General features: G+C 38.2%; 5 protein-coding genes across 5 annotated transcripts; all 5 read right to left on the reverse strand.

Moving 5' to 3' along the window:
* Window positions 1-804: 804 nt before the first annotated feature.
* FDP41_002578 (uncharacterized protein) lies at window positions 805-2,919 on the reverse strand (the record flags this gene model as incomplete). Its single annotated transcript, XM_044705787.1, has 1 exon — window positions 805-2,919. The coding sequence occupies one exon, from the start codon at window positions 2,917-2,919 to the stop codon at window positions 805-807; it is 2,115 nt and encodes a 704-aa protein (XP_044562776.1).
* Window positions 2,920-3,572: 653 nt separating this feature from the next.
* FDP41_002579 (uncharacterized protein) lies at window positions 3,573-5,804 on the reverse strand (the record flags this gene model as incomplete). Its single annotated transcript, XM_044705788.1, has 1 exon — window positions 3,573-5,804. One exon carries the CDS (start codon window positions 5,802-5,804, stop codon window positions 3,573-3,575), a length of 2,232 nt encoding a protein of 743 aa, XP_044562777.1.
* A 681-nt stretch (window positions 5,805-6,485) lies between these two features.
* On the reverse strand, window positions 6,486-8,897 carry FDP41_002580 (uncharacterized protein; the record flags this gene model as incomplete). Its single annotated transcript, XM_044705790.1, has 7 exons — window positions 6,486-6,831; window positions 7,008-7,041; window positions 7,191-7,520; window positions 7,654-7,858; window positions 7,988-8,194; window positions 8,283-8,544; window positions 8,662-8,897. The coding sequence occupies 7 exons, from the start codon at window positions 8,895-8,897 to the stop codon at window positions 6,486-6,488; spliced, it is 1,620 nt and encodes a 539-aa protein (XP_044562778.1).
* Window positions 8,898-9,149: 252 nt separating this feature from the next.
* On the reverse strand, window positions 9,150-10,460 carry FDP41_002581 (uncharacterized protein; the record flags this gene model as incomplete). The annotated part of the gene is made up of 1 exon (XM_044705791.1): window positions 9,150-10,460. The coding sequence occupies one exon, from the start codon at window positions 10,458-10,460 to the stop codon at window positions 9,150-9,152; it is 1,311 nt and encodes a 436-aa protein (XP_044562779.1).
* A 367-nt stretch (window positions 10,461-10,827) lies between these two features.
* On the reverse strand, window positions 10,828-11,697 carry FDP41_002582 (uncharacterized protein; the record flags this gene model as incomplete). The annotated part of the gene is made up of 1 exon (XM_044705792.1): window positions 10,828-11,697. One exon carries the CDS (start codon window positions 11,695-11,697, stop codon window positions 10,828-10,830), a length of 870 nt encoding a protein of 289 aa, XP_044562780.1.
* Window positions 11,698-11,775: the final 78 nt, after the last annotated feature.

Raw genomic sequence — 11,775 nt, forward strand, 5'->3', positions numbered from 1 at the left:
CCTGCTTGAATGTGTTTAATAAAATGTCATTGCCAAGTCCTTCTCCTCTAAAAACTCTCCCATATCACAACAACCACAATATCATCAATCCTTCCTTTGAATCCAACGAAACCACCACCAACATCACCACTGAGATGATGAACGACCTCAATATATATGATGAGGATGCACTCTTTCTTCAATCGCTCTTCCAAATGTTCTTCTCATTGACCAACAAGCTATTTCGTCATTTCCTCATGCATCACCAACATCTCATGGCACCCATCGTTTGCGCCATGAGTGGTGGTTTGATAGGAGGAGGAATTCCCTACCTTATCCTTTCTTACAATAACAACAACTGTTCAATTTCTCATTCATGGAATCATTGGAATGATCAATATCGTCGTCGTCAAAGAGAAAATCAATCCTTCTCATTATGGCGAGGAGTGTGTGTGGTGAGTGGAGTCTTGTTGGGTTTCATGATGGCCAATATGTTGTGTAGAATGTGTGTGGGATTTCAGACGTGGAAAAGAGCGTGTCGATTGTTCATGTTGGATTTTCGGAATATCCCTTAAGTGCGTTTTTTGATTCAAATTGGATCTATTCATGCATGTGATTAGTGTTGAAAGAAGTGTGAATCCGACTTGGTTTCCTTGTAGAACTTCAATAGTTGGAGGAGGAAAACATTTTTAAATTACAACTTCACACTGGTCAGTTGAACATTTATTCTCTACTGGAATTCTGATCTTAATTAATTGAAATAAAGGAAATTTCTGAATGGATGATTTGAAAAAGACATAATGATTATTATTTATACCCTATATATTACTCATAGGTACAAATGGTCTTATTTTCAACGCAAATATTCTCCTTTGCCTTTTCCACACAAACTTGTCGACCACCATAACCGACATATTTGGTACAAATTCTTTGGCCTGGTGATCTCTTCACACAAACAGAAGTGGATGAATATTCAGCACATCTTGGCTTGGTGACACCCCAAGATTCACAAACTTCTTTTTGTCCATATTTGGTACAAGTTTTCACCGATTTCGAAGACAAACACACTGGAATCTTCTTGGTTTGGGTGCAAGTTCCACCAGAAATGGATCGCCACTTGGTACAAATCTTTTCAGTCTTTGGTCGGACACAAATATTCACTGTTTGATATTTGGAACAAACAGAATTGGGCTTGTTGGATGGTTTGCATACTCTTCGAGTTCCATATTCAGCACATTTTCCTTTGACAGTACGAGTGGCCCAAGCACTGCACTTATTTTCACAACAAACATCAAAGTAAACAGTTCTGCATCTTCGAATTGGAGTCTTACTGCATGGACAAGTAGTGGTGGTACAGGTTTCTCGTTTTCCTTTTTTACATTGCTTCTTATAGGCCTTACAGTAACGAGTTTGAGTGGGTGGAAGTTGTCTCAAACATTGTCTCACTGTTTTGCATTCAGTTTGTGGAATGGTCTTTCGAGAGACACATTTTGTGACAGCCTTGTATTGAAGACATCCAACCACACGACTGTCGTATCGTTCACAAGTTCTCTTGGCTCCACGTGAGGAGGAAACACAAACTTCTTTTTCACCATATTTAGTACATTCCTTTCTTAATTCTTCCTTGAGACAAGAAGTAGTCAGTCCCTTCTTGACACAGGTTTGACCACCTGCTACATATCTCTTACACTTGTTAATGAATTTTTGTTCAATACATTGTCCTTGGTTGACCAAATCCCATGAAATACATTTTTGTTGTTCACCTTCCATGACATATTTCAAACACTTGCCAGCTCTTTCAGAGTATCTGACACAAATATTTGAACAAGTTTGCTTTCTCTTGGTACATTCATATTTGTAGCATGATCTTCCACTATCAGTTGAATATTTCACAACTGTGAGTTGTTCTGATTCTGGATCACAAGATTTCATTTCTGGAGTTGGACATTCTTCATGAATACATTTGAAGGACTTGCACAAAACTCCATGATAAATGGTTTTGACTTCAACTGGAATATCTCCCGGAGAACATTTTGGTTCGTCAACAAGTGGACAAACCACATCGACGCATCTGAATTTTGGACATTTTCTTCCATTGACAATAATGTCCTCCGATTTGAGAATTTGACCTTGCTTACACTTGAGATTACGAGTTTCTCTAATCTCAGCTGGACATCCAGTATTCACACACTTGTACTCGGAACATTCAATACTTCCATATTTGACTTTGCTTTCACTCAACACCCATCCTTTAGAACATTTCACATTCTTTGAATCGAGGAATTCTTTTGGACATTCCAATGGAACACATGTCATTTCTGGACACCCTGTCACTGGATTAGTAGAGAATTTACGAGTTTGACCTTCTGGACACTTGTCAAATGTTTGTTTTGGACATTCTGGAACTTTTCGAACACAGACCTTTCGATCACAGAGTTTGTCTCCAAATTGAACTTGTCGTGTGACTTGTTCGTAGCCTTCCTTACATTGCTTATCTTGTTGGAAGATTTCTGGACATTTAATTTCAGTAGGTGGTGGTGTGTCTTCCTTCTTACATTTCTCAATCTTTCTCTTCTTGCAGACATAGACAGGACATTGTTTTCCATTTTTAGAAATAAGTCTAACCACTCTTCTCTCAGTCTCCTTGTTACACTTCAAATCAGAGTTCAAACTTGGACATTCCTCATTTGGTGGTGATGGTGGCTCCACAACTTCCTTCGATGAACATTTGGTCAAATATTTAATTTTTTCAATCAAACTTTCATCGATGAATTCTCTTCTCTTACATTTGGCTGGGAGTGAAATTGAAAGTTTTTTCATGAGCTTACGGATACGAGTTGGAATGTATTGTCTTGGATTCCATTTATCTCCCAATGCTTGTTTTTGTGCGAGGAGTTGATCAAGTTGTTTGTTGATGTTCTTCTCTTCATCAGCGTTCATGCGATGAGCTGACAAGAGACAGAAGCAAAGAATCGCCAACACGAGGATGAAGAGGTTTCTCGAGATGGATGACCTCTTGGTGGCGGCGGTTGTTGTTGGCAGCGTCATCCTGTGTGAAGTGAATGAACAGTTTTTGAATTTTTTTTCGCTGGTGGAGTCACCCTTCAACTGTCGCGTTTCAAATTCACAAATAATTTGCGAAGGATCATTTCAAGAGAAATGGACCAACCAAGTCACCAAGAATAAAAAAATGTTGAATTGCCAACTTGGGAGTCTTTAATTCCTACCCAATGTTCAGTGAACACACACTGTGTGAATCTGTAGTCTTCCAAAACAACTCTCGCAAGTGTTATTTATGATTCATGTTGTCGAGATTGATAACAATCTATTGAAAACATCGTGCATGTTCGTGGAAAATTTCATAATTTAATTTCTTCTTCGCACATGCAAAAAATCAAAATTTGCAAAAATTGATGAAAGGTTAATCACTACCAAAATTCCCAATTTATCAATCAATTGCATTTCCACAGGATCACTATTGTCACAGAATATTGAAATTTCAAAACATGTTCCACAAATGATCATGACAACTACTATGGACAACGAAGCAATTATCATGCTCAAATTCATTGAAAATATCCACATACATGGTGTCAACCATTTGGGCTTGTCGATGAAGAAGCAACAGAAGTCACATGACTCGAAGCTGCCATTTCCATGCAGACCTTAAAAAAATGATTTCTCACTTCCTCATCTGAAATGACTTGTTGTGACCATTCTTTGGTAATTTCCTCATTTCCTCCTCCATCTACAAAAAAGATCGATGCATTTCCAACATTCTTTGAGACGTTTCGTTTCTTTCTTTTCGATGAAATTTTTGGTGGATTGAAAATAAACTGAAAAGACATGGGATAAACCAATGGAAAAATTGGTAAATGTCGAATTTCATCATAAAATTGAGGCCATTTTTCCATCCCCAATTCATCTTTCAATTCGTAAAACCGTCGTTTCAATGTCGATAAACTGCATTTCAATACAGTACTTGCTTGAGTTTGAGGTAAATGCAATACTCTTAATAATTCACTTTTAGAAATGAGTGTTTTTCGTTTGTGAAGAGATGATGATGATGCATGTTCATTACTCATAAATAAAACATGTGTTTCGTAGGGAGAGGGATTTCCTCCAATGATTGAGGAATGTGAATGTGTAGATGAACTTGCGAGTAGTGGTTGTTTCCTTCTAGTGCTCAATGATGTTGTTGTTGTGGATGCTGATGTTGTTGTGATTGGTGGTGGTGGTGTTGTTGTTGTTGTTATTGAAGGAGATGTTGTGGACGGAAGGTTGATCATTGAAGGAGATGATGTTGTGGATGAGGATGATGAGGGAGTGGGCATGTTCACAACCTTCTCATGTTGTGATGATATCATGCTTAAAGAGGAGAAGGATGTCGGTGGTTGTGGTGATGAGTAGTAGTAGTACATGCATGGCGAGGAACTCTTGATCATGTTTCTATTACTACTACTACTACTACTACCACTATCATCATCATTGGATGCATGGATCATGCTTGATGAATCAATAACAACAACATTTGAAGGATTCATTGATGTTAATGTTGTCGTCGATACATGTGCATTGGCAGGCTGCTGATGATGATGAGAGGGTGACAAAGATGGATTATTTTGAAATGCAGAATCTTGATGTAAGGAGGGAATGATGGACGATGTGGTGCGTGTTCTCTCTTGCTGCTTACTAAATGCAGCATGAAAGATCGTGTTTGCTTTTTCTTCATGCATGGAAGACCAATCAATTACTGAAGAAGAATGTGGAGGAGAGAGGCGACTCGTGTGACTGCCTGTAGTGGTGGTAGAGGATGTTTTTGGAGGAAGGTTGTTTTTGTGGTTTTTGGGAACGGTCCGGAAACGAGTTGTGAGACCTTCTGGTTCGTGGTGAGACGGTGATGATGACAAATTGGATGGTGGTGGATCTTTTCTTGAGCCATATTGGTCCAAATAGTTCTTGTCGATGACAAGAGCGGTATTAGTGGTGTTTGCATGTTGTTGAGGTGATGGTGAAAGAGGTGAAGAAAGAGGTCGTGAGGAAGGACTTTGTTTGATTTCAGCACCGAGATTACCGGCACTTTTGCATCTTTGGATCTTGGATGGATCTTTTGTTGTGGTCTTTGGTGGAGACAGTTGCTGATGTAGGAGTGGTAATGGAACATGCTCTAATTGTTGATGATCAAATAAAGAAGTCTTTGAAGTTGTGTGAAATGATATGTTATTATTACTCACACAAGAAGAAGATTCCACTCGAAAGGTTGGTAGAGGTGGTGTTGTTGTCGATGGGTTTGGTCGATCCTGTTGTTGTCCTGATCTTTGCATTTGTGTGTTGTTGGTTGTTGACAACAGCAGAAGAAGTGGCGAAGGTGGTGATGAGGTTTCTTTTTGTTGTTGGATTTGTGTATTCTCCAACAACTTTTCTTGATGAATGTTTGTAGTTGATTTTGTGGAGTGTGCATCGACATGTGTGGTGGTAGTGGAGAAACAAGAGGGTTCTTTTTGTGGTTCAAGATCAACCACCCTTCCACATGAATGGGTTGAAGAAGAGGAACAAAAGGACATGTCTGTTGTTGTTGTTCCTCTCGGTGGAGATGGAAGACTCTTTCGTTGATTGTTCAGAACTACTGCTGAATGGAGAAGGAGGCTATTGTTGGTATCTCTTCGAGGAGAATCGTCGTCGTCGTGTTGTTGTTGTGGTTGTTGTGGTGGTGGTGGATCATGTTGTTTGTTTGTTATCATTGACGCTTGTGGAGTTTTCATGCTTGTGATAGTACTGAAATGTGCAATCGCACATGCATGAGACAAATGAGGAGACGAACACATTGATGACATCCAGACAGGTACTTGTGGACAAACAAGAGAAACTTACTGAAACGTGTTGTGAACAGAATTGGTAAAGGAAGTTGTCTATGGCAATAGGATGATGATTTCCAACAAGCAATGAATGCTCGTCCATAGAACAGAAAGGACTTTGTGGATTGCGCCACGATCAACGATGATAAAGTAAGGTTTGAATATCACCACTTGCAAGTCCAAATTGGTAGAAGGAGAGAGTGAAATTGGCTATTTTGGCGGCTCTTGTTCGTTTTGGTGGTGTCGTTAGGCGAAGTGGGAATATATTTGTTGAACCGAGAAAGAGTGAAGTGGTAACAACAACACAGCCACAACATCAAATGGTCTTTAGTGTTGCCGGTCACAACAAAGAACGGACAATAGTCAAGCTACAAGAAACAAACTTTGAGACTTTTTTTCTTTGTGTCTGAAATGGTTCATGCGATTGGTTGCCGAACATGTCACAAAGATTCGGCAAATTGGTAGTAGAGCCGAGATAACGCTTGTCAACCACAACATGGCCAACACGACGCATGAAATGTGTACAAATCCCTACAGGGTTTTATTTAGAAGTTAGGATTGCTTTTTTCTCATGACCAAATGGTGAATTTAGTAATTTACAATAGAGAGATACGAAACCGATTTTCCTTTTTCCCATTCATGCCTTATTGATCAATCACATTCATCTCTCTCAGCCACAAAATCCATCTTATCTCTTCTTAGATCATTGTCTTCCATATCACTTGATGATCGTTTTGGTTGTTGTGGTTGTTGATCGAAAACATCCTCTTCTGCACGCAATGAGTTCCAATATTGGTCAGTGACCATTCTTCGAGTGGAATATTGTGAAAAGTAAGAATGCACATAGGGTGATTCTGGTTCTCTCTTTTCAATGCTCACATATTCTCTCAAATCGTAACCAGTGTATTTCTGACGTGGACGGAAGATTTTCAAGTTGGGATCTAGAATCATTTCACGCCAATGAGCGAGCCAACCTGCAACACGAGGAATGGTGAATCTGTTGTTATTGTTGTTGATGTGAAGAGATTTAATTATTTGTCACAATGTGTGCATAGTTATTGACAAGTGTCAAAGATCCAAATCAATTTTAGAAGTACGGGATGTGTTTTAATTGAATGAATAGATCATTAAGGAAGAGAGATGAGTTAAAATTGTACCTGTCACGAAACTTACAATACTGGGAACATGTCAGTCGGGAATCCAAGTGCTAAATTACAAATTTCCAAATGCATCAAAATTTGCATAATTTGTTCATGACATTTGACATGGACGAAAATGTACAATATCACGTGTGGTTGTTTTGAAAAATCAACACATGTCAACATTTGTTGTTTACAAACATCATCAACACCTTACCTTGATAAATCAGTCCAGAATAAAAGTCAATGTTAGGGAACAACTTTCTGCTCACAAAATATTCATCTTGTAGAGCTTGTTTTTCCAATTCTTCGGCAATGACCCACAAACCACTCTTTCCACAAATTTCAAACACTTCCTTGGCAACTCCTTTTAATATTTTTGCACGTGGGTCATAATTTTTGTAAACACGATGCCCGAATCCCATCAATTTACGTTTCTTATTTTTAACATCTTGTAAGAATTGAGGAACATTCTCAGGTTTTGCAATTTCTTCGAGCATGTGAAGAACTGCTTCATTGGCACCTCCATGCAAAGGACCATACAATGCTGATAATGTGACAAAGAGATGATCATATAGAAACATGTAATGATCATTGACATGTAACAACACAAACATGCGATGATTGATCATCAATAAATGCATGTTCGGAAATATTTTGAAAATGATGTTGCTACTTACCTGCAGCTGAGGCGCTAACTGCAGTATATGGATCTACAAGTGAACTTCCAACATGACGCATAGCAGCTGTCGAACAGTTCAACTCGTGATCAGCATGAAGAATAAATAATACATCGAGAGCTTTTGCTAATCTTGGATGAGGACGATAATTGGGTTCAGAAAGTCTATCAAGCATGTACAAGAAGTTTTCAGTATAGGACAAGTGCTGTTATGTGTGTACATGCGTACAAAATAGTTATGATTGAATGGTTGTAAAGTGCGAGAAAATTTGAAATAAATCAATGTATGACTCGGATTTGAACCAAATTGACGGAACATTTTGAAATAAACTTACATTTACAGGAGTATTGTAGGGACGTCCAATTCTGTGACGATATGCACAAGCAGCAATGGTTGGAACTTTTCCTAACAATCTGAAAATTTGCTTATTTCGCTTATTTTCATCTTTGTAAACATCAGTTCCTACGAGTGCTGGATTTGCCTCTGCATAGAAAGTTCCCAATGCACTTAGACCGGAGATTAGAATTCCCATAGGATGAGCCTATTGGATTTTGAGATTGGTGCATTCCACAACATAAAATTCAAGAAAAATGAATTAGGCATTACTAATTCTCAAATAGTGAACTTACATCGTAACGGAATGTCTTCAACATGGAAACCAAATTTTCGTGAATGAATGTATGAGTCGTAATCTTCGAACACCAGTCCTTGTATTGAGATTGAGTTGGCAGTTCCCCATAAATGAGCAAATAAGCCACTTCGAGAAATGTTGATTTTTCAGCCAACTCTTCAATACGATAACCTCTATAACGAAGCTCTCCCTTTTCACCATCAATGAAACAAATCTTGGAATCTGCGACTGCTGTATTCATGAACGAAGGATCAAAACACCTGTTGTGTTGAGGGTGATCAAGTAGTAGTGTAATTGGATCAATGAATGGATAGATACGAATTATAAAAGGAAAACCCATCATCATGATGATTGATGCCATTCATTCAAACACTTACATAATTCCATTCTTATCCTCACCATCAACAACCATCTTTTTAAAGTGCGTACTATTGATGAAATAACCATCTTCAATAGGAATTTCAAAACTCTTGCCAGTACGATTATCCGTAACAGTCAATGTATTCTTCTGGTTGTTACTTGATGATTTCTGATCTTGATCGCACGAAAGGTTATTATTGCTGTTGTTGCTGAGGTTCATGGGACTAGAACAAGAGGAAGACTGTTGGCTCATTTTTTTGATTTGAGTTTCCTTCTTGGTCGCTTGGATTTATTCTTCCATTACACTTTTGGAGGAGAATAGGAATTTTGTGTCGGGGAGATATGAAGGTGTTGTAAACATGATTTCTAATATTGGGATCAGCTGATTGATTTAATGAATTACAGTTGAGGATCATGTTGGTGTGATGACTCAATGATTGAGGTTTACAGTAGAGAATCTAATGGATCATTGGCACGTTTGGAAAAGAGACTCCAATGAGGATGATTACAAATGAAAATCTTTCAATTCTTTCAGTTCTCCCCCCAATAAATACTTGTTTGAGCAAATCACTCGAATAATGTTGCTAATAGCCAATGCTAAACTATACAAGGCTTGATATGGATGAGGCTTTGGGCTATTTTTTCTCGTCCCTTTTTCTGCAATCTCATTTCGTGAAGGAAAGAGTAGAACCATCCATTCCAAAGGATGGCGTAACGTGGAAAAAATTTGGCCGTCGATATAATTATCCTCAATGACTTTTTTCAAACAATTATGATCAATTTTCTTGTATCGAAGGAATTCAATGACTTGCTTGGTTGTGAGTAATCGACAATCGACATCATTTCCAATAAATCCAAACTCGACAGACTCAAAGCTAGCGGTGGATTCAAACATGCCTCCTTTCTCGGATGATGTGTAAAAGAGAGGTTTGCTTCCCTTATTCTTTTCAAATTCTATAAAAGACTCATTGAAATGATTAGCATTTTCATATAAATTATTCAATTGTATGTAAAGTTTTCTGAGATCATTGAAAGTGAGATTTTCATTAAACGATATCGACTCGCTCATGGCATTGACATTAATCCTATAAAGTGAAGCATTTGTTTTTGATGTTCCATTCTTTGGTTCCAATCGGAAAAATTGAGAGGCAATCAAGTGATCCATGATGAAATTTTGTTGAAACATGAAAAAGTCATTTTCATCTTCGGGATCAAACTTTTTTCCCATTTCTTGACTCGGTGAGGAAGAGGCATCATCATTGTTAGGATCTTGCTTCCTGTCCATTTCATAGCTCTTTTTTAATTTTAATAATTGATCCAAATTTTGCAAACGTTGTTTCACTATCGAATGTATTGGTAAATTATCAAATTTGCCTGTTCCTCTCAAGTTGCTAGAATTTTGTTGAGGCGGCACTGATGATGAAATGACAGAACCCGAACGACCACCACTACTTGATGATGGTTGTAAAAAGAGACCAATCAAGCCTTGAAGTTCAGTCGTCTTCGGATCCATTTGAGAGTTTTCCGAGTTTGAACTGCCAGTATCATAAATAGAATATGGATCATAGAGTGAAGCACATGAATTTCTTGCCTCTAACATGGCATCAGCATTGCTTCGTATGGTCTGAAAAGAAGAGAGTAATTTTTCTCCCGAGTCGATGGTTGAGAGAAGAGGATTATTCTTTCCAAAGACCGAGTCCGTGAGAGGCCCTAGCCCAATTCTTTCAAAGAATAATTCAACATCTCTCTTTTGCCAACTCTCGGCATTGTTACTTCGGAAGGATGAGCTTCTTCCAAGAGATTTGAAAATGTTCATTTTTTTTGACGAGAATGGATTTTTCACCCGAATGAGGAATTTGATCTTGACATTGCATTTCTCATTGCATATCTCATTCTCTTTATTCAATTGTTTAATAATTATTTGCTCGAAATTCGAAAGCATGTTTTTGTTATCATCACCTACTAATTATGATGATTAGCTCCAAGCGACCATAAAATACGACAACAACAAAATCATTTGTTTTTTAATTCTGATGAGAAACTCTCAAAAACACAAAAAACTTCCACAACACCCGTTTGGACTGAAAATCCATAAACTCACCACGACTCGTACACTCACAGTCAATACGGACAGAATAAACATTAAAAATGGAAGAAGGAATTCAATCTTCAGAGTATCATCTTTAAACATTTCTTGAAAATTCGATGACTTGATTTTTGGCAGTGTTGAAATCTCCTGACGCAATCGATGCCAAGGCATTATTCATGGAAGTGAGACCATTGGAGTAAACTCTTGTCTCTGTACTCAATTCACATTCATTCAAATAAGTTTGAATAAAACCTAAAATCTTGACCACATATTTGGCATAGAGAGTTGTCAATGCCACTCGAGGATTAGTGACATCTGCCAAAGTTAATCCACTCGAGCTTGATCCAGAATTCACTGTCACACTCACATATGGATTAGGAGCATTGGCATTGAAAGCAACACACTCACTGGCATAAACATTTCCGTCAGCTGCCAACACTGGAGCAAAGATAAGAGTACAAGCGCTTGGTTGTGTTGGTCTTGGTTGAACAGTCGTTCCACTCTCGCTTAGAATTCCACCCAAATTAGTATTCACATAACCAAATGCATTATTCAATTCCAAAACGACAGGACTCAATGTATTGGAAAAAGTGGCACCTGGAGTGAGACCAGCCAAAACTAATTGCAACAACAATTCAATCCATCGATTCAAACACACCAACAAGGCTCGACATTGTCTATATTGAGACAATACAGAAATTTGGAATGTGTAGGAAGTAATGGTTGCGAATGCATTGGCACAGTTGGCACTTGTTGGAACATAAACATCAATGGATGGTGTAGGTGTTGGTGGTGGAATTCCAACAGGTGGAGATGGAGAAGGTTTTGGAGGTGGACAAGTGGGTTTTGGAGGTGGTGGAGGAGGAATGTACTTATTCATTGAATCGGCTTTACCATAGTTCACACTCATGAAAAGAAGTGTGGAAAGAAGTAATACAGCAAGGATGATGTTGGAGAGTTTCATCCTTAGGGTTGATGAGTATAATGATGTGAAAAGGTTTGGGTTATTATATATCGATGGTTAGGACTGAAGAAAGTTTTT

Source organism: Naegleria fowleri, assembly GCF_008403515.1.
Source record: "Naegleria fowleri strain ATCC 30894 chromosome Unknown tig30, whole genome shotgun sequence".
Lineage (NCBI taxonomy): Eukaryota > Heterolobosea > Eutetramitea > Acrasida > Naegleriidae > Naegleria > Naegleria fowleri.